At 37.6% G+C, this 21,930-nt stretch overlaps 1 protein-coding gene across 28 annotated transcripts in view; it reads left to right on the top strand.

Moving 5' to 3' along the window:
• The window catches only part of SOX6 (SRY-box transcription factor 6), a 595,594-nt gene that overhangs the window by 481,276 nt on the left and 92,388 nt on the right, over positions 1-21,930 (top strand). For 20 of the 28 annotated variants that reach the window (XM_074336055.1, XM_074336057.1, XM_074336052.1 and 17 more), the window contains one exon: positions 493-615. The exons of the other annotated variants lie outside the window; for them this stretch is intronic. In XM_074336055.1, coding sequence (XP_074192156.1) covers positions 493-615 — 123 coding nt within the window. The remainder of the gene's footprint in view (positions 1-492; positions 616-21,930) is intronic. 28 annotated transcript variants of the gene reach the window in all.

The raw sequence follows: 21,930 nt of genomic DNA, 5'->3' as shown, positions 1-21,930 counted from the left end.
TTGAGCATTTTCTGTTGGGTCTGCAAGTAAGAATTTTTGCAGTACTTTGAGAATTGTTTATCCTAAGCCTCATCCAAAAGATGTTACCCGTTATGGACTGTCCAGCAGAACTATTAATAAAAATTTTGCTTAACAGAAGCAGCAACCCTACCTCTCTTCCAAACCTTCCCCTTCCCCACTACTAACACTGGAACTTACTGAAGTTGGTAAAATATAAAAAGAAACCTCACTCGTAGGAAACCTAATCTGTTTCTCCTTTTCCGATAGCTACACTAGAGCCTCAGTCCTTGGGGTCAGAAGCAAAAGAACCAGTACCATTGTTTGATCTTGTAACCAAGTTCCTATGAAACAGTGTCTGGGTCCTAAATCTTCTACTTTCTAGTCTTTGGTGTGGTCAATGCCCTGGATTTAGAAATATGTGTTCTGTTTCATGAGTTCTGACAGTATGTTTTGTCTTTTTTTTTTTTTTTTTCTGACTGTGCTACTAAACAGAAGGGTCATGTCTCCCACCCACAAATTAACCCAAGGCTAAAGGGCCTAAGTGACCGTTTTGGCAGGAGTTTGGACACCTTTGAACATGGTGGTGGCCACTCTTACAACCACAAACAGATTGAGGTATGATACTTCCATTGGTGCTTCATTGGGTGGGGGACTGGATTGTTCAGTCATATGCTAGGCTTTTTTTTTTTAAGTGGCAAACAATCTAAACACTGCAACATAATCTTTCCCTTTTTCTCATTCCTAAGGAGGCTCCTTTTTGCTCCTTTTCTTTCAGGAAAAAAGGTAAACCTCAAACCAATGCCCCTGAATTAGGCTATTGCTATCCATTTAGCCAAATTCTTTACATGATGAGTGTCTTCAAACCCATCTTTATTTCCCTTACTCTTTTACTTTCTTATGTATAGTGCTGTATTGTGGTTTTTTTTAAAAAACACACGGCAGCTTAAAACTGTTTTAAAAATCTCATTTGACCAAACTTAAAGTTGATGGAATAGAGTTCCGCTTGTACAGACAAATCAGCAGAGGTTTAGAGAAGTCAAGTTGTTTAACTGAGGCTACGAAATATTCACAGAGTCAGAGTGCTTACCCAGGATGTCTAATTCTACCTAATTCAGGTTTCCTAATTTAGTTTTCTCCAGCTGAAGTAGAGATGGGTGTCTGGGCCTAAAGTTGCTTTTTGCTCCATGAACATGTATAATGTTCCTTTCATATTTAACTTCAGTAAAGCTCTTTGTTGTTTTTGTGGGGTATTCTTACTCCTTAGAAGAAGGTGGCTTATATAACTCTTCTGAAAACCAAGCCCTTTTCTTCTGCAGGGATCCAGTCCTTCTCTCCCCAGTGTCATGCTTAGTTCCTCTCCTATGTCCTGGGCATCCTTCTCTGGGACTATCAGATACTGGAGAGTTGCCAGCTCTCTGTTGACTCACAAAAAAACGGAAAACACTTTAACTGCCTGAGTTACATGTAATACTAAATTGTATAGTCTAACCTAGGATAGGCAACTCAATTAAAAAAAAAAAAAAGAAATAGTTACATTTAACAAAGTTGTATATTCAGCTCCTATTGGCTCTGCCAGCGTATACATATCAAATACTACGTGCTCAATGAAGTGCCCCTTTGACATCTTCTCTGCTGCTTTGGAATCTGCATTTTTGGACGATGACAAAGCTCACTCTTAGGAAAGAAGAGAACAAGATCAAAGGCCCCTTGGAAGTAGCCTCAGGAAGAGCTCCAGAGCTTGTTGCCCACCTTGCTCTTTCCCTTTGATAATGAGAGGTAGACGGGGGGTTCCCCCCGCAGACATGACCAGACATACACTGTCAGAGTATTTGCTGTCTGCTATACAGCCAGAAGGGACTTCTTTTCTAAGGCTTTCTTTTGGGTATAGAAAAGGTGCCATATTTCTGGACATTCTGAAAATATACTCTGCCTAGGATTGATTGCTGGACCTTAGGAGCAAGCCTTTGTGTATGATGACAGTTAGCAAGCTTACCTGCTCAGGACAGATAGTTTGTTTGACTTTTAAGTGCCTGAAAGAATGTGAAAGCAGGTGGCTTTGGCACGAATGCAAGTCTGCCTCACCTCGTCGACTTGCATTTTCTCTTGAGGTGTTGAGTTCTATCCCATCAGCCTCCCCCTTAGCCAGTTTTCTACCCAATCTTTTTTTTTTTATATATACTAATTTTTCACTTAGGCTGACTTTTTCCCCCACAGACTCACTGGCCCTTGATGCTATCAAATCTGGCTTCTGTTGGGTTTCTCGAAACCATGATGTCATCTGTGACTGTCCAGTCTGGGTAGTGCTATAGCAGTGCTGATCCAGAACCACACGTAATGCCAGATGTCTGTCACTTTTATTAACACTAAACAGAGAACCCATTAAAGCAGGAGCCCTCACAGCTTTGCAGTTTAAGTTTGGGCTGGTTGGAGAGTTTCTTGGGTTTTTGTTTATTCTTGCTGTGTTCTCTTGCTCCCATTTTTTGCAACGTTTTGCTGCATGTCAGGAAACCTTTGTTCTGTTTGCGTTTATGGTAACCTGGTTAGGAAAGATTGGCCTTGTTTGAAAACTTTCCTGGTATAACATGTTTGTTGGGATGTTTATGAACAGCACAGTAGACACTCATATCTAAGCTGTTACAGACATTAACATTTTAAATCTTGAGCAAGAGGAGCAAAATTTAATGATATCTTGCTTTATTGATTTGAAAGTCTGCTTTTTTTTTCTAGCTACGGTTTTCTCCCTGACTTTGACAAGCCACAGTGTCACAGGTCTGCCCATAATCATGATCATGATACACTGTTGATACTAAGGAAACATTACAATGATGTTAACTGGTTTTACTTCTAAACAGAGATTCTTAGGAAAAAAGTCCACAGCACATGCATACCGTGTTTCCCCAAAAATAAGACCGGGTCTTATATTAAGTTTTGCTCCAAAAGACACATTAGGGCTTATGTTCAGGGGATGTCCTCCTGAAAAATCATGCTAGGGCTTATTTTCCGGGAAACACGGAACCACCACCACCCTACCACCCCACCTCCCCCCAACACACGCTGCTGCATTGCTCAGAACGGGTCCTGTCTGACATTACAGTTCATTTGTCCTTCAAAGATGGTCACTTCTAGCGTTAATAAGCCTGGGTAAATATTGACAGCCTTTATAGTTATACCTTGGAAGCCTGAAATCTGGTTATCAAGTAGAGAAAAGATATTTTAAATGGAAAGACCTGTTTGGCATGTGTGTATTCCAGTTCTTTCTTCTTGTTTAAATATGGAAGATACAGGAAAGTGTTTGTTTGTTTGTTTGTTTGTTTGCTTGTTTTTTGTGTTCTGTGCTAACCTAAGCTGTGCTTTTCTCTGCCTCAGGGGCACAATATTAGAAGAGAGCAGGCCAAAGAATGCTATGTTTAGTTAAACAGTTCAGCAGATGGAGTCATGAATACTCATATATCTGATGGTTGAGGGGCTTGAACCATTAATTTTGATAATGTATTTAACGCTGGGAACAATCAGAAACTGCAACTCTGAGGTTACAGTGCTTTTGACCTTTAGAGAGGAGAGGGCACTTGCTACAGTAAACAATATATTATATTGCTACTTATTCCAATTCTCTACCCTTATAAATTTCAGGCCCAGTTGCCATTTGCTTTCCTCAGCTATGTTAGCATTGATCCTTCAAGTAAGTCAAAAAGAATGTTAAGGAAGGGGGACCGGTATAATGAGGCAGTCATGTAAATATGGCCTTTAAATAGCTAAGATGTTAGATTGTATCTGAAGAAATGTTGTCTTAGAAACTAAGCGCTAAGTGAGTTTTTTTTTTAAAGGAAAAAGTAGGTTCAGTGTATTGATTCATTTTATGTGGTGACTTACAATATGATAGAGCCTTAAACTGATTTTGTTTTGTTTTGTTTTGTTTTAATTGGGAGCAATGTTGCCTCATCGTTGTAGCTTATATTAAACACAATCTGGTACCATGTCATGCAAAGTGATACACCTGTCTCATGCCTTCTTATTAAATGATGCATGCTTCTCCTTAGCAAATACAGCAGTTAAATATCACACAGCTTAAGAATTTCTAATTAAAATATCTCCACATGTCAGCATATTGGTAATGTATTATTTTAATCCATTTATTTTGTTTATGAAACAGTGACATATGTTTAGATTGTGAAATATATGAGCCTTAAAAATCACTTTATTGAAGAAAATTAATTCCTACAATACCATCTCGGTAATGTGTTCACTCACCCAGTCAGTCACTGGCGGCACTGCCAGTCTTAATGTTGGGTAGACATACTTACCAGTTTTATCTGCATAACAGTCTTGGAGAGAAGCAATAACAATTCTTTTTCTAAGATAGCTCCAAATGATAAGGCTTTTCTTTCTTTACTTTTTTTTTCTTACTCATTAATTCAAACCTGCCCCCCCAAAAAAAAAAACAAAACCCGACTTTTTGTTGCTTCTCTTTCTAATACAATGAAGGATGGGTCTGAGGGTGTATGTATCAGGGATTCTGAAAGACCAATCAAAATTAAAAACGAGCTAGTTACCTTTTCAAAGTTAGACATAGTAATTTGTTTGTCAGCAGGGAGATGTTTGGGTCAGCCCTGAGATAAAGTGACTGTCAGCAGTTATTCCTACAGGACAAGTAATTTCACTCAATGTATTACTGACAGATTGCTCACTTCTCTGAATCACTGGAGAAAACAAACTTAATATTGTTACAGGCAGAGTTTCTGTCTTCATTAGCCTCAGAGAATGATTTTTATCGAGCATTCAAAGTCTACCAGGCTTTAGTTAGAATATATTTTAACATACAAGTTTTTATAATGATAGTATGGGTAGCAGTCTAAATGAAAGAAATTAAATATGAAAAAAAATTTTTTAAATCAATAAATGCATTTACACTTTTATTTGGTGGGCATTATGTGTAGTTTAGGGGAGATTTGAGGAAAGGAGTATAATTGGAGCCTTAAAACACTAGGAAAACCTATCAACCATAAGTTATTCTTAAATGAAACTATTAAAGTCTTGCCAAGTTTGCAAAGATGGAGGAGAACAATTGAAGTTTTTGCAAAAGTGAATGCAAACACATATTTTATTTAAATGATATTGTCAATTTTCATGCTACAAATGGAAAGTGAAGAAGTGCCCATCAATATTGAGAATGCTCTATTTCTATTTCAGTTCCAGCCTAAATCTTTATGGTATTATATGTAGATGCTCTTCTCTGGCTCAGAGCCTGGCTTCTTGTTCGCTGCCGTAAACATGCCTCAGTGCTATGAAGGAATGGGAGGGTGAGTTAGCTTTGCTGGGTGGGCTCAAGAGGTTGTGATTTCTAATAGAGAGCTGAATAAAGAGTTGATTAGAGTGACCTATTACTGGCTACCCAATGGAGAAAAAGGGATGCACTGATTCAAAGCTTGTTTTCAGGATGCCAACAGTGGGGTTACGCTTTGAGGGGAAGTGCTTGCTTTTCTCTTAATCAGCCTTTCCTCACTTCCTTTTGCTTTAAGAGTGTGATGGAACTTGTGAGGACCATTACAGCTGGGATTAGATGAGCTGGGGACTAAAGGAGTGAGCTCCACTTTGAAATCAGTATCTTGTATTAAAGTTTCCACAACTACTTGCTATGTGGTCCTGTACTGGTCTCAAATTCCCCCCTTTTTACAATGTGTTCATTGTGAAAAATGGGTAATATTTATTTTCAGGGTTTTTGGGAATAGCAAGTGGGATTAGGAGGCATGTGTTAGAATCCACAAAAAAAAATCATCATCAGAATAGGAAAACACTTTCCAACACCCCCCCCCCCCCATAAGCAATCAATTCTACTAGCTTTGCCGTCTAAAGGGCTTCTGATAGATAATTCTAATTTACTAGAACCTAAGTCACTGAATTCAGGGACTTTTGTCTCTTTTGTTTACTGTTGAATCCCTAATATTGCCTGGTATAGTATTTAGTAAAATGAATGAATTAATGAATTTCATATTTGGGGAACTTTGAAAACTTTTTATTTGGATAGGTACAGTTAAGGGCTCTCTCTTTAGGAGTCCTTATTTCGTGTCAACAACTTTTCATTTCTAGGTAGGCTTCTTAAGAAAAATGGCAGGTACCAAGTCAATCCTGATGGAGGTTAAAGAAATATAGGCAGATCAGTGAAGGATACAAAACATGAAGACTTTTCCTAGTGTTTGGAAATCTGACTTGTCATTATAATCAGTGAAACAGTGATTTTATACCTACCCACAAATTGAAATATTGGGTAAACTGGATTTTCTTTTAGAAATTGAATTTTCAATTGGTTTTAAAGTAATACCTAAAACTTGAGAGAGTGCAGCTCTTCCCAATAATCCCTGTTAATCACTGTATTTAAGTTATTTGGTTAATGGGATAATTGGGTATACCCATAGAGATGGTTTAGTCGGAACCCAGGACCTTGGAATTACAAAATCAGTGCAGTCCTCTATCTTCCCTAATATAAGAGTTCCACCAATATTCATTTAGCTCCAGCCTCACTAATTAATCCTTTCACCAGGAAGTTCCCGGTGTGTGAGTACTTGTATTTAAATAGACTGTACCTAAGATACAATGTTTTCTAAAATAATGACAGGTACTTTGATTCCCGTTTTTACCAAACTGCAATTTTGAGGTATTGTTTGGTTGGTACCATGTATCATATATCTGTATGCCTATATGTTATACTAAGCTACCTTGGAAATCAAAGAGATGATGGGATGAAGGACAGATTGGAAGCTTAGAAAGCTTAGAAAATGTTCTAGTGTTTCAGAAAATGCTTCACTCCAATTTCCAACCATAGAATAAGTCAGACTATGCAACATTTAGTAAATTACAATCAGAAAATGATATGATGAGATAGTTTGACGTGACATTTTTAACCACTTTATTGAGGTATGACTGACATACAGAAAGCTGCACATATTTAATATATCCAACCGAATGGGTTTGGCGATGAGAATACATCAATGAAACCATCCCAGAGTCTGTGTCATAAACATAGTCATCACCTCCAAAGTTCCTTCCTGCTACCACTATTATGTTGTGTGATAAGAGCAGTTAACATAAGTGCTATGCTCTTAGTAAGTTTTTAAGTATACTATACTACTATTAACCATAGGCTCTATGCTATACAGTTGATCTTTAGGACTTATTCATTTTGCATAACTGAAGCTTTGTGCCCTTTGTCTAATACTTCCCATGTTCCCTCCTCCAATCCCTGGCAAGCACCATTCTGCTCTCTGCCTCTATGAGTTTGACTATTTTAAATCCCTCATGTAAGGGTCAATCACATCGTATTTATCCTTGTGTGTCTGGCTTGTCTCACTTAGCATAAAGCTCATCCATGTTGTTGTAAATGGCAGGATTTTCTTCCTTTCTTTAAGGTTGAATAAGATTCCATGTATATACTACATTTTCTTTATCAATTCATCCATCAATGGACATTTAGGTTGTTTTCGTGTCTTGGTTATTGTGAATAAGACTGCAGTGAATATGGGAGTAACGATATCTCTTTGAGATCTTGATTTCAATTCTCAAAAGTTTAAGGTCCATTTCAAGTTAATTTTCATGTGTCGTTTAAGCTAAAGGTCCAATCTCATTATTTTGCATCTAGATATTGAGTTTTCTCAGCACCATTTATTGAAGAGACTGTCCTTTCCCATTGAGTATTCTTGTTACCTTTGTCAAAGATCATTTGACTGAGTATGTGTGGGTTTATTCCTGGGCTCTCTGTTCTGTTTCATTGGTCTGTATGCCTGTTTGATGTCAGTGTCATGCTGTTTTTATTACTATAGCTTTGTAATATATTTTGAAATTAGGAAATGTGATGCTTCTAGCTTTGTTCTTGTGCTTCAAGATTGCTTTGACTATTCAGGGTCTTTGTGGTTGCATATGAATTTTAGGGTGGTTTTTCCTATTTCTGTAACAAGTGCCATTGGAATTTTGGTAAGAATTATATTGAATCTGTAGCTCACTTTGTGTCATATTGGCACTAACAATATTTTTCCAAACCCAAAATATTTTTAGTGATATTATTAATATAATTAAAAGGAATTGAAGAGATACAGTTTGATGGATTCCCTTTATAGACATGACCCAGTGGAGGAATAAAACTTCTGACCAGTAGAGCTAGCAAATAATCATTACTACTCTGCCAATTCTTCATTACTGTTTTATTCATAGAAAAATTCATAAGTTACAGGTAGGCATGTTTGTGAAAATCCATCTAAATTGTAAATTCAGAAAAAAATTGTAATGATTTAAGCTCTCTGTACTGATTTGAAACCATCTTGCTTTATTTTGACTGTTCTAGATATTTAGGATTAGGAAAATAACTAGATTTTCTCACATATCTTGCAAACCTAAATGGCACTAATGATTCATTCTTTTCTCCATTAAATGTAAATAAACAAGCACTAAACATACATCAGTATGCTACTAGTTGCTGTGGGGATAAAAAAAAAATCATTGTATTTCCCTTCCTTCATTCCTCCCTTATAATTGATGACATCGGTAGAGTCATCCTGAGTCATCGGTAGAGTCATCCTGAGAGGAATTAATTACCATTCTTTTTTCTTAGTTTTATAAACACCAGTTCCTTGATATTTTTAAATCATTTAATATGTGATTAGCTAAGTATTTGCATTTCCTGTTAATAGACTGCAACGTGGAGGCAAAGTAGAGCCAAGTAAATTTCCCAAGGCCTCCACCCTTTTGGTCATTTGGTGAAGGAAAGACTTAAACAAAAATGTTTAATTTCCAGTAAACTTCATTGAGTTCATTCCTGGCTATGTGTTTCTCTTATAGCACCAGCTAAAATACCTATAACTAACCTTTAATGTCATGATACGTATATCCACCTGGACCTTGATTTTTGGTCCCTTATCAGTGATTTCTCTAATGCTATTGACCTTGAGCAGTATGATCTAAAACCAAAATAAATAAATCATAGATCTGTACAAAAATTTTGTTTAAAGTATATATGTATGTATTGACTATCTCAAACCATGCAAAGAGCAAGCATACGGTGCTCATTTGAAGCCAGTTTGAAATAGAGTTATTTTAAACCTAGAAAATCTATTTTGGGGATTTATGAAATTTTTAGTCTAATTCACTTATTCCTTTAAATTAAAGACAGAAGGAAGTATTACATCCTCTCTTTTTAAAATCTTGTTACTCAAAGTTACATTTGTTAGCTTTGAATATGATTGTTACAATGACCTAACACGTTTTGTATGTTAGAGTTGTATCAAAATCTTTTTATTTTAAGGGAGCTTATAAATGATCATGCTCAGGAAATTTGAAAAAGTTTGTATGAAAATCCAAACATCACAGATTTAATCATTCAATTATTCAACAGAGATTCATAGTGCCTATTTCGTGCCAGGTGCTATTCTAGACCAGTGGTCCTCAATTGGAGGCAATGTTGCCCCCTAGGGTTCAGTTGACAATGTCGAGAAATATTTTTGATTGTTATGATATCAGGTGGGGGTGGAGATACTACCAGCATCTATTGGGTAGAGACCAGGGATGCTGCTGAATACCCTACAATGTATAGGACAGCCCCCACAATGAAGAATTATCCAGTTTGCAATATCAGTAGTGCCGAAGTGGAGAAAATCTGTTTTAGGTACTGAGGAAATAACAGTGAATCAAACAATCTCCTTGCCCTCATGGAGTTTTCTTTCTAGCAAGGGGAAGAGAAAGTAGGGCAAGAAATATATCACAAAGAGATGATATTACAAATTTTACTCATCTTAGAAATATCCCAAATATCCCACCTACCTACCTATCCGCCTGAACCTGGGTGGGCAGATTTTTTAAAAATTGAGAACTAGTTGATTGTTTATCTTTGGTTCTTTACTTCATTTTGATCTTCAAAACTAAGACTTTTATTCTAGCCAGTCAGTCCCTTCTGGCTAGAACAGTCACCGTTCTCCTCAGGCTCATGTTTTCAGTTGTAGTTCGCATACCATATACTCTGGCTTTCAGCAACGGAATGTTATGTCTCACTGTTATGGTATGTAAGTCTATCTTTCAGAGTGAAGTAAATACGAAATTTGGTGAGGACCTGGGAGCTGTTCATTCATTTGTTTACAGGACGTTGTTTGTTGAGATCCTGTAGGATAGATAAATGGGATCATTCTTGGCAGAGAATTTGTATTTGCTGTGTGAATTGGCTATTACAAAAGAAGCCTGAATTACTTTCTAGAAACAAAACCAAACAGATATAAGAATAGTGTGAATATTATATACATATATGTATATATACACACACATAGTAGATATACGTATACACACACATATATAATACATAATACATATTGTATAGTTTTCACAGTTTAATAAGCAATTTATATTTAGGCTTTATAATAAATGTGCTTTAATTTTATCCCCATATTTTAGAAGAAGAAAGTGAGGCTCAGATAGGTAAGTGGCTTGGACCAGATTGCTCATCTATTAAACAAAATAGGACTATAATAGATGGTTTAAGTGTATTTTAAAATTCACTTCCTGACCAGATTCTTTGCTTTAAACTCTGCTGACTGGTATATAGGAAGCACAATCATTTAGAAGCTTTCTTTCATAACTTATTCTTCTCTTATTATAATATTCAAGTAAAAGTAATTTAATTAAATCATAAGAGGGAAAAATTTCAAAGTCAACAGGACATTCTCAGGATCCCAAAGAGTTCATGTACTTGCCAGATTTCTAGTTAACTATCCAGAAGACACTTTAAGCCTAATAGAATTTAACAAGGCTGAGAAGCGCTATCGTGGCATCTGTCTTATCTTATCCTGTGGCGTTCTTGTGAGGAAAATGCTTAGAAGGTTTTTGCTGAATGCCAGAGCTCTATCCTTTTGAGAGTTTCTGGGGCTGTTTTACAATTTCAGTTTTGATGAGTGTCCTGGAGTGGCTGGGGAGTGCGTCCTTACCCATCCCTAGCCTGCCTTGCCCTCCGAGCGCATTCAGCAGGTTGCAGGCCAGCAGATGAAGCAGATGTGTGAGCATACCGGACTGGGGCGCCTGCCGCATCAGGCGCTGGGGATTCCTCTTGACATCTGGACATTGCTGGGTCAGGACGCCTGCCTCAGGCCAGGAGACTGCGGGAGCTGTGGGGGCAGAGAGCCGACTCTTTGCTGCTCTTTAAGCGGTTAGTGCACTGAAGCAGCAATAATGTTGAATTATCGCCTGGCTGCTTTCTTCTCAGGAATCTTGGGACAATAGGAGAGTCAGGAAGGAGCATTTACAGTAAAGTCATGTTCAGAGAAACAAGACTAATTGTAGAGGATTAAAGAGCTTTATTTTAAATGATTTAATTTACAGATAGCTCTGGACAGTGTATGGAACTTTTTAGAGCCATAAACCCAGTTGCTTAAAGAGACTTTTCTAATTTAAAATGGCTGGTACAGAACCATTATTTCAGCAATTTTCCAGTTTTAGAATTTGGTCAAGTTGTGCTACAGAAGAGACAGCATTTGCGAAAAAAGAGAAAATACACTAATGCTTGTAACTGCTGGTTGAAAATTCTCTAACTTGAGGAAAAGGAAGAAGACTTTTCAGTCAATCAAGAGATTGACTGAATTATGCACTGGCTTTTACAGTTTCACTTTATCACACGGAAAACTGGCCTGCATTTGCTGCCCAGAGCTGAAACCATCTGTTAACATGAGTTTCCTTTATGATATGTGTTATTTAAGGACAATAGATGTGGAAATGGGTAGTTTAAAATGTATTTTGCCATGAACAGTTGTCACATTATGTTCCTTTGCCTCTTATAATTTTTCATTAGTGTGACCTCTGCTGAAAGAAGTCTTCTTATAAACAGATTATGGCCATTTGTGTTCACAGTAATATATTGCAGAATAATGCTGTGATGCTCTCACTTAACCTGTCAGATTCTAAGGGGGTTATATTTAATTAACACTGGTGAGAGGCTGACCTGAGAGGCTATGGAAAGTGACGGAGCTGCAGTTTTCAAGTTCTGCTCTCTACTCAGCTGGGAGAGAAATTAAAAAAATAATAATAATAAAAAAATAAGCAAGTACTACTATCTGAAATTTCTTCTAACTAAGCTGCATTTCAACGGCTCATTTAATGCTCAAATGGACAAAGGTATTACTTCAGTCATTGAATTGTATCAAACTCCTCAGAGGCCCAGTTTAAAAACTCTGTAGGAAAAGTGGTTTAGCATTACAGTCTCAGTGGATTATCACTCGGTGTGCTTAAAACAAAAAAAGCAAATAAACTAAAAATAAAGGAGAAGGAGAAGCACCCCCTGACACTAAAGGGAGGGGAGCGTGTGACCCCGAGTCCTCCCTACACTGGATTGCCCTCCAGAGTTGAGGAGCTTCTTAGGCCACATAGAAAAAGACACACCCTCTGCAGTGCTGCTGTTCACCTGCTCAGAATATCTTCCTCAGGTCCCAGGAAGTGTTTGCTCCAGGGCCCACGGGGCAGTCCCTGAATAATGCACAGTTCAATCATTAGCTTAGACATAGCACAACTGAGAGTGCAAGCGAGAGCGAGAAGCCTTATTGAGATAGTAGGCCTGGATGGTGCTTCTCTATCCATTTATGAATAGTTTAATAAAGAGGCATTTCTGAGTGGCAGAACCAAATAGTCATGCACAATTCATTTATATCCAACCATCCCATTCCTGATTTTAGACCCCTCTCTGTTGCATTTCCTGATTGTGAATCACTGTCACCAAATACAGATATAACTTACTATGAACCAGGAAAATGACTGTATATCATCAGGTGATGGATGATTGGTCACTGTGTATTGGAACCACATGCCTACCTTTTTATCTGTCAGCTACCTTGCTCTCTGACATGTTTTCTGTCTATACAGTAGTGAATGGCTTGGAGGTTTCAAGAAAGCAGTGCTTCTTGGTTCCACCAGAACTCTTCAGTTAAAAGAACTATGTGAACTTGAGCTAATTTCCTCTGAACCTCAGTCTCCTCATCTGTGAAATGGGGGTAATGACACCTCTCATATTGTGACTATTAAATGAAATAACATAAGCCAATTATAGTTCCTAGCACAGTGTCTCCTACATGGTCGATATTCAATAAACATCATTTCTGTCTTAATCATTCATTAATTGAACAAGTATTTTTGAAGCATGTGCTATGTACTATAGGTACTCTTATTAAGGAAGCAAGCTAAGCAAGTTCCTGCTTTTTTATAATAGTCTAGGGAGGAAATCAATTAAATGAGTAATACTTCAAAGTGATAACAGATAGCATAGGGCTGATCATTTGTTATATATGTATATAAACATGCGAGGTCAGACAATTAAGTTTGCAAACTCATCCTAGAAAAGTGCTACATACTTTATTGCTGAATATCACTATGGTCACTTTCAAAGTACTCCCCTTGGGAAGCTATGCACTGATGCCAGCGCCTAGTCCACCCTTCAAAGCAATTTTCGAACTCTTTTTTTGAAATGACCATCAGAGCTGTTGTCGTATTACCTTTGATGTCCTGAATGTCATCAGAGTGTCTTCCTTTCAATATTTCCTTTATCTTTGGGTAAAGAAAGAAGCCATTTGGGGCCAGATCAGGTGAGGAGGGAGGGTGTTCCAACACAGTTATTTGTTTACTGGCTGAAAGCTCCCTCACAGACAGTGCCATGGGAGCTGGTGCGTTGTCGTGATGCAAGAGCCATGAATTATTGGCGAAAAGTTCAGGTTGTCTAACTTTTTCACGCAGCCTTTTCAGCACTTCCAAATAGTAAACTTGGTTAATTATTTGTCCAGTTGGTACAAACTCATAATGAATAATCCCTCTGATATCAAAAAAGGTGAGCAACAGCATTGCAACAAGTTCACGAACTTAATTGTCAGTCTTCGTACTCATTTATTGATTGACGATGCTGATTGTGTATAGGCTCTTTGAAATCTTTCTGTCCTAATACGTATGCCTGATGACTAATCCTGAGTTCCTAAAGCATGATGCTCAGTGCAGTACTCTTTAGCAAGAAATGATGGCCAGGCAGCAATTAAGGTATCTTAAATTGGACTTTCAATGAATCAAGAAACTATGCCACCATATTGAAGGAAAAGACTTCCCAAATAGACAGTGAGATTGTAAGATTTCATTGACTTTCAGAGCTAGAAAGACCTTCAGAGGCCTAGAATGTCAAAGCCTGACCTTCCACTGGTTCCATGAGCTTTGGCAAATTAATCTTCATATACCCAGATTCTATTGAATGGGATTAGGAATCATACTTGTCCCCACAGGGCAGTGGTAAGGAATAAACAAGAAAATGCTTGTGAAAAGTGCTTCACCCAATGTTGAGTATTATGTGAATCTTTTGATTTTACAGTTGAAGAGACTGAGGCCCAGAGAGATGGATTAACTTGATCTCAGCCACACAGCTTGTTAGGATGCACAGAATTGTGAGGCAACAATGAATTTGATTGCATCTCACAAATAAATTTTGGATGAATTGACCTGAATTAAAACAGATGGCTAAGAGGACAGCATGTCTCTTGCTTACACCTGTGAGTTTTTGTAGAGATTTAGTTTTTGCAGTTGAGTGTACCAACCTAATGAGGATTACCCTCTAAAAAAGCAAAATAAGGCATATTAAAATATAAGATTGTGTAGCAGTACTGGCAGTAGTGAAAAGGCCAGAATATAAACTTATATTCATTTATATGATTACTTACTATATGAAAAAGGGATTAATTATTTAATTAGTTAACTCACACATAAACTTCACAAATGGTTATTTATAAAGTGCCTACTGTGCAGTAAGGCCTCTCTTCTATTTGGGCATGCTAAGGTCAGTAGAACTTGACTCTGTCCTCAAAAGACCCACAGTCTAGTAAGCAATGTGGTAACGGTTAAACAAGGTGGGTTCACAGAATAAAAATTCTATGGGAGGAGGAAGTGTTAAGCTCTGTCTTGGGAAGGAAGTATTGGGAATCACGGATGAGCTGATGTTAAAATCAAATCTTGAAAGGTGAGTGGACATTCCCCAGGTTTATGGGAAAGGATGCAGAGTGGCAGAGATACTGAGGAGGGAAAACGCACTCCAGACAAAGAACACAGCTGGCCTGTAGGTGTAGAAGCACTAGACAGTGTGGCATGTTCAGAAAATGACAGTGTGACACAAGCTGAGTGTACAAGAGCAATGGTAGGTGAGCTTGGAAAGGTAAGCAAGGGGTCAGATCACAAAGTGCCTGTTACGCCCCACTTGGGAATTCGCAGAGCATGTGGTAGACATGATTTTATTCACACCGTAAAGGGTAAAGTGGTCTAAGGTATAGTGAACAACTTTATGATGTGATATTCCTCTATTAATTTGATCTCTAGTTTACATTTCCCATTGCACTGCATTTAATAGTTAGGGAACTATGTTTGGTAAGATTCTTAGTCCCTTTACTACAGTGGTACCCTGTAGCAAGTGAAACTGTACAAATAGTGTCATGATACACACAGAATAAACAAAACTGTTTAAGATTGAAGCAAAGCCAATGTTCAGCCATTTCCCCAGGATTTGGGGAAATCTTGTAATCTGCAATTTGTACTAAAACCAATCATATTTAGCTTCTCAGTGAATAGGACTTGATACTATTTTTCAAGCACATGATGAAGCAAGGAGTAAAAATCGATAAAGAAAAAGCGATGGTTCTTCTAATTGTTAATGCCGTGCAATTATGTCCCTTTCTGGAATAATAAAATGTTCCTTGGCAGAGGTCAGGAGCTCTGCCACTGACTTATTTAACAGATCCTCTTAACATCTGTCCTGCAGACTGTGCACTTTATTAGCAGACAAGAGACCCAACAGACTTTGCCTGCTGTGTCCCTTTTTCACATTCACACAGCTGTGGATTAACTCAGACTTTCCCGAAGAGGACCCACCAGAAGGGATAGTCATGTTATTGGCTGATTCTAAAACGATGGGGAGAAAAAGAGCAGAAACAAATGTTGCCCCAGTACAATTCAGTGTTTTTAGGATGACAATTACCAGTCTGTTTTAAAAAGGAGTAAAAGCAGCTCTTGCACTAAAAAAAGGAAAGTCTGTTCATATCTGTGTGGGAACCTAATCAGTCTCTTGTTTCCAATGACGATGACTCCACAGTCGCTCCAGGTCTGCGACAAGAATGCTCCTTTTGTACGCTGATAATGTGGAAACGATAAAATTTCCTTGAAGAGACATATGTGTTTACATCATGAGATGTGTTGTGTGACAAAATGCTTTGTTCTCCTCATATTTTCCATGCAGAGTTTCATGCTGGGTTGTTTGGCTGGAAATCTTTGATTAACTAGAATTAGTTGCTGAAATAAAATAGACACTTTTGTTTTATGAGTCCTCTTGCTGCGCTGTAAATTATAGTAAAACATATAAGGAGTGACAGAAAGAAGTGCTGATTTGAACCTCTGACCCACGACAGGCACAAAAACATAAGATTATTCCTTCAAAGAGCTGCATCGAGACATAAATATTCCATGGTCCACTTGGAATTACGCCTCTTAGACACTGAAGCTGTGATTTTTACATCACGTACTGTGAGTTTTCTGGGAGTGTTGCAGTAGGCTTCGAGAAGATAATTGAGATTCCAAAACATACCCCCCCCTAAATTAGGACTTTGAATGCTTCAAGGTTTTTCTCTGTTCAACAATACACAATGAGAACAAAAACAAAACAAAGTTCTTGTTCCCTAAATGAATGGCCAAGGCTGATTTCCCTTTCTCCAGAGAAGTGTCACATTTTATAAATCTAAAGGCTTTCTCAAAGCCACATTGGTTCTTAGTGTGAACATTTTACTTCCTTGGGACACAGCTTTTGGGCGCTAGCCCAAAGGAATGGTCTGGGAGAGGGAGACATTACTAAAAGCAGAGCAGAAACTCTTATTCGCTTAACCACGTTAACATACTGCAGGGCATTAGTGTCCATTCTGCAAGGTTTTTTTTGTTTTTGTTTTTGTTTTTTGGTTTTTTTTTTTTTTTTTTTATTAAATAATGTGATAGGATTATTCAAAAAGTTTTAGTTAACATAGGGTATCTTTCCAGGGCTTCACTAATAAGCAGAGCCTACCTAACTGTCCTCAGTCAAAATAATTGTGACGGGTGTGTTAAGAAACCTTATTGTGACAGTCATTTTCCCAATATATTCATATATCAAATAATCACATTGTACACCTTAATAAAGCTGGAAAAAACACCTAATTGTGCCCAATGATACTGTTTCACTAGTGATTGTAAATGCTTCCATTATACTGCTCATTGAATTGTCTCTCTCCCTCTCTCCTTCCTGTCCTTGCTGTGAGCTCACCTTCATCTTTGTATCCCTCATTTTTGCTAAACTGAATAGAAATGCCAAATGTTTTTCTGAATAAGATCACTTTGGAGTGACGTCTCTGAAAGAGAATATACTAATAAGAGCCTGCAAGTATTGAGTCTCTATGGTGTGTCCTCCTCTTGGAATGCTATGTGCATGAATGAATTTACTTTGTACAACAGTCTTTTGGAGTAGGTACTATTATTTTTCCCATTTTAAAGACGTGGACATTTTAGGCCCAGAGAGATTAAATCACTTGCCTGAGATTACATAGTTTGTAAACTGTGGTTCGGACTAAGGAGTGTGCACTCTTGATCACTGTGCTATTCTGCCTCTCAGAGCATCATGTAAACCTTAGTTCTCCAGCTTCCTTCTTCAGCCCTTTCTGTTGACCATTACCTGCTTCATCTGCTGTAAGGATTTTTCAAGGTGGATTATTGAGATATGTTTCAGAATCTTAGTAGTAACAGTTCAGTACGTTGTATGCTTATTGCACATTATTCGAATAATTTTTTACTATGGCTGCTATGTATAAGATATCATTCCTTTCTGCTAATTAAGGAGGAAGCCATGGGTATTCTGTAGGATACAGATGGTGTATTTACATACTGCAAAATATGCTGAAGTTCTTCAGTTGGCAATACTGATAATTTGCCGTTTAAAAAATAACAGTTAGTGGAGGTGGCTCTGAAATAGGGTAAAACATTTTTTTTTTTAATTAAAAAAAATACAGAAACAAATAGAAGTGGAAAGTAAGAAGAGATATTTGGCATTATTTCTTGCTCGTTTTACTTGGTCACTTAAATGTTCATTCAAAATACATCCTTATCTCTTTCAATATTTACTACAAATGCACATTTCAGATTAACATTATTAACATGAAATTTCTGTTTAATAAATCTGTACATTTCATCATAGGTATGAATTTTGTTTATTTGCATGATTCTTGTGTTCAGTCTTTCAAAGTCTCCTGAGAAATTAAAAACCAAGTTCAGTTTAAAAACAGTAAAATCATTTCCATGTAGTAAACATGTTTATTTCCAACCAGCAACATTTGTTCTATGGATTAAAGTGAAAAAAATTGCATTTATAAAATATTATACTTTCATACAATTTTGTTTCCCCAAATATATATATTCATATATATATATATATATATATATATATATATATATATATTTTAATTAGTGAACTTTTTTTATTGCATATTTACCCATATTTTTCTTCATTCTGTGTTCTTTGGGAGGCATTATCATGGGTGGAAATTGAAGGGCATAGAAGCTGGGCAGTTATAGAATATTTTTCAAGCAATCGCATCTGGTTTCTTGGCAGGCATCGTGGGCCAAGGCAAAGAAGCCCTGGCATATCTCCAGATTTTCCTGTGGGTATTGCTGAGGGATTTCCAGGTCTGCCATGTTGTTATAATGGTGTTTTCTAGAAACCCAGCATTTCAGAATGCAATTCAACATCCGTTAGATTGTACATACCGTCTACATGATCTGGCCATGGTGCCATCCTTTTGACATCTGACCTTTGCCCAGCTCACTCTGCTCCAACCACACTGCCCCCGTGCTGTTCCTCAGACACTCCAAACACAAGTGATCTTTGCCTCTGCCTGGGACGCTGTCCCCAGACAAAGACATGGTTTACTTTCTCATGACTTCCAAATCTCTATTCAGATGTCTCCTCCTTTTAGTTTTTCCTGATTTCCTCTATATTTAAAAACATCCTTCCCCCAAATGCACATACCTGGTCACTTTATATTTCATAGCATGGATCACCACCAGAATTATAGGTCTCTGTGCTTATTTATTTGTTTTCTCCTCCCCACTCTCTTTCCCCAAAGTCACGGCTCGGCTCACTTGTGTTTTTCCAGATAGTAACTGGCCAGGAGTGGCTACTCAATAAATAATTAGTCAGTGAGCTTGAATCAAAATTTACCTTTTGATTACAAAGAAATAGTACTTTTAAATATTGGGAACCTGACATATTTATGTGATGAAAGTAATTAATTGAATTAAGCACATATGCTCAAAGACATATGCACATTGAAAACTTCCCCATAGCTTAGTTTATGAGAAATCATGCTTAGATTTCAAATCCAACTTCTGGACTCAATTGATGAGTTTTTATATCTCATTGGTAGAATCAAGATGCACTTGTGTAAGGTTTCCCTGATGAGCAACGGCTTTGTGACTAGAGATTAAAAGGAGCATTACCAATGCAAGGAGCCCAGCTCGGAGCACAGTCAGAGAGCTGGATCTCTTCACCTTTGCCTGCCCAGCTCTTGGAAACAGAAGGAAAACAGTCAGATTCATTCCCCAATGTAACTGCCCTCATTATCCCCTCTTTGAATATCTTGCTTCAAGAACCAAATTGCTAATTGTTTCAATGACTGAACTTTTATTTCTGTAAATAAAGCATTATATATTTACATATTTTATTTAGCACCCTGAAAGAAAAGATTCTTGGAAGAAGCAGAGAGAAATTGAGTTTTCTTGTAATAACTATTGGGGGTTACTTTGTTTATTCTTAGTGATCTGTACTGTGCACCTGTGTTTCATAAGGAAAAGCTCTTCCGAATGCATTCCAGTGTAACTGGTGCAACCAAGAATGAATAAATTCTGGGTTTTTTTGTAGCAAACGGCTGGGTGCTCTGTTACCTGATGGATTCCATGTTTTATTTTTGTTGTTGTGGTTGTTGTTTTAATTCTCTTTGTATAAGGGTAGGACCTTTGACCTGAGCCTCTCTCCTTTTTTTTGTTTTTTGTTTTTGTTTTTTACAGCTTCTTGTCTACTCCACTCCCAACGTACTCCCCCACCGCCACTCCCCCATTATCAGGACTTATGTCAGAGGAACAAGCTACTCTGTGCTTGGGGAAGTAGGCAAGAGGATCTCTAGCCAGGAAAACTCTTTTTTTAATTCATTTTTCTTTACTTGACATTCTTGAGCTGGCTGCAGGGGATAATGAAATGAATTAAACAGGTCATGGCTCTCCAGTGGCTTATAGTCAATGCTTGTCCCATTTTTCCTTTGGTTGTTGTGGAAATGCAAACGGCAGAAGTCTCAAAGGAGGTACAATAGGTCTGCTCTCACCTGAGACAGAGTTTTTGACCCTTCATGTGTATTTGCATAAACTTAAATTTTAAAAATCTGAAAACACGTCAACATGGTTATAATTACCTTAACCTAATTACTATGGTTGCATTTTAAAATTTGTACATTTTAAAGTAGTTATTGCAATAAAATTCTAAAACATAAATCATTCTCAGGTGCCCAGTAATTTCAAGTACATATCGGATGAAATTCTCTTTTAAATCTCAGGGGAATGGTGGAAAAACATCCCTTTTATGTAGTACCTACAAACCAAAAGTTCTGATAGAATGTACAAATTCTGTTTGCAGTCCGTTCCCTAAGAGAGCAGAACACTAGGATAAATGAGGCCCTGTGAACCCCGGATGGGGAAACTAGGAAGCCTGGGTTCTCGGTTTCCTTCTGCCAACTGCTCACCAGTTGATTTTCTTAAGCAAATCACAGTTTTGTTTTGTTTTCCTCTAGACTTGAGTTTTCTTCACCTGTAAAGCAAAGGGATTGGATTAGATAATATTTACAGTTCTGTCTTATTCTGACATTGTGTTATTTGGTGTTTCTTTACAAGAAAATCAGTGTATTACATGGTGAATCCAAGTGCTTATGGATTCAAGAAGACGAAAACACAGAAAGATGAACTCCATCTCTGGGGTTCCTTTCGGAGAGGATGTGAGGAAAGGTATATTAAGAAAGGGGGTAGACAGAAATGATAGCAATTCCAAGAAGGTAGAAACAAGAACAAAAAAGAAGGGGTTGTGATGGTCAGTTAACAGCATCTAGTAAATGTCAGGCATTGTATGTTAGGTGCTCGGGACATAAAACCAAATAAGACTCAGTCCTCCCCCTTAAGGAGCTTGGAATTTGGTGGTAGAGAATGGCATGGAGAAAAAAAAAAGAAATTTCATAAAGTACACGGGGATAGAGGATGTGATATGGTAGGAACAGAAGACAGTGGTCAGATAAGGCTTTAAGGAGAAAGTGATTTTTCAGTTGAGGCTCAAAAGATGAGTAGAATTATGACAAATAAGAGGGGTTACTAGGAATGGAGAAAAAGTATGGCAATAGAAAAATATGCAGGAGGGGCAAGAAGATTGACTTGGAAATTAACCCAGTATGTGCGAAGAGGGAGTGGTAGTTCTTGCCTTGTTCTTTCTCCCACCTCCTATCTACAGCCAATTTTCTGTGGTGTCAAATATTAAAGGTATAGCTAAACAAGTACCTTCTATGCTGAAAACAAGGACTCCAGTTCTTTCCTTCCATAAAACCACAGCTATATTTCCTGGATCATTTTGTTGACTTTGGAGGTTTATGAGAAGTAAAAGTATTTGTGATCTCTTTCAAATTATTTTTAAGCTCTCTCCCCCAGCCCTCCTTCAGTCTGTAATGACTTGTTACTGACACACTTTCTTCCCCATGCTGAACAAGCATTAAATCAGGCTGCTTAATTACACCTTCTCACAGCCTTCCAGCCAAACTTGTCCAGCCCATAGCGTGCCTTGCTTAGTAGGCAAAGGAGACCCTC

Source organism: Rhinolophus sinicus, linkage group LG06, assembly GCF_036562045.2.
Source record: "Rhinolophus sinicus isolate RSC01 linkage group LG06, ASM3656204v1, whole genome shotgun sequence".
Taxonomy (NCBI): Eukaryota; Metazoa; Chordata; class Mammalia; order Chiroptera; family Rhinolophidae; genus Rhinolophus; species Rhinolophus sinicus.
Note: the sequence above shows the minus strand (reverse complement) of the source record. Positions and strands in the feature narration are given on the sequence as shown.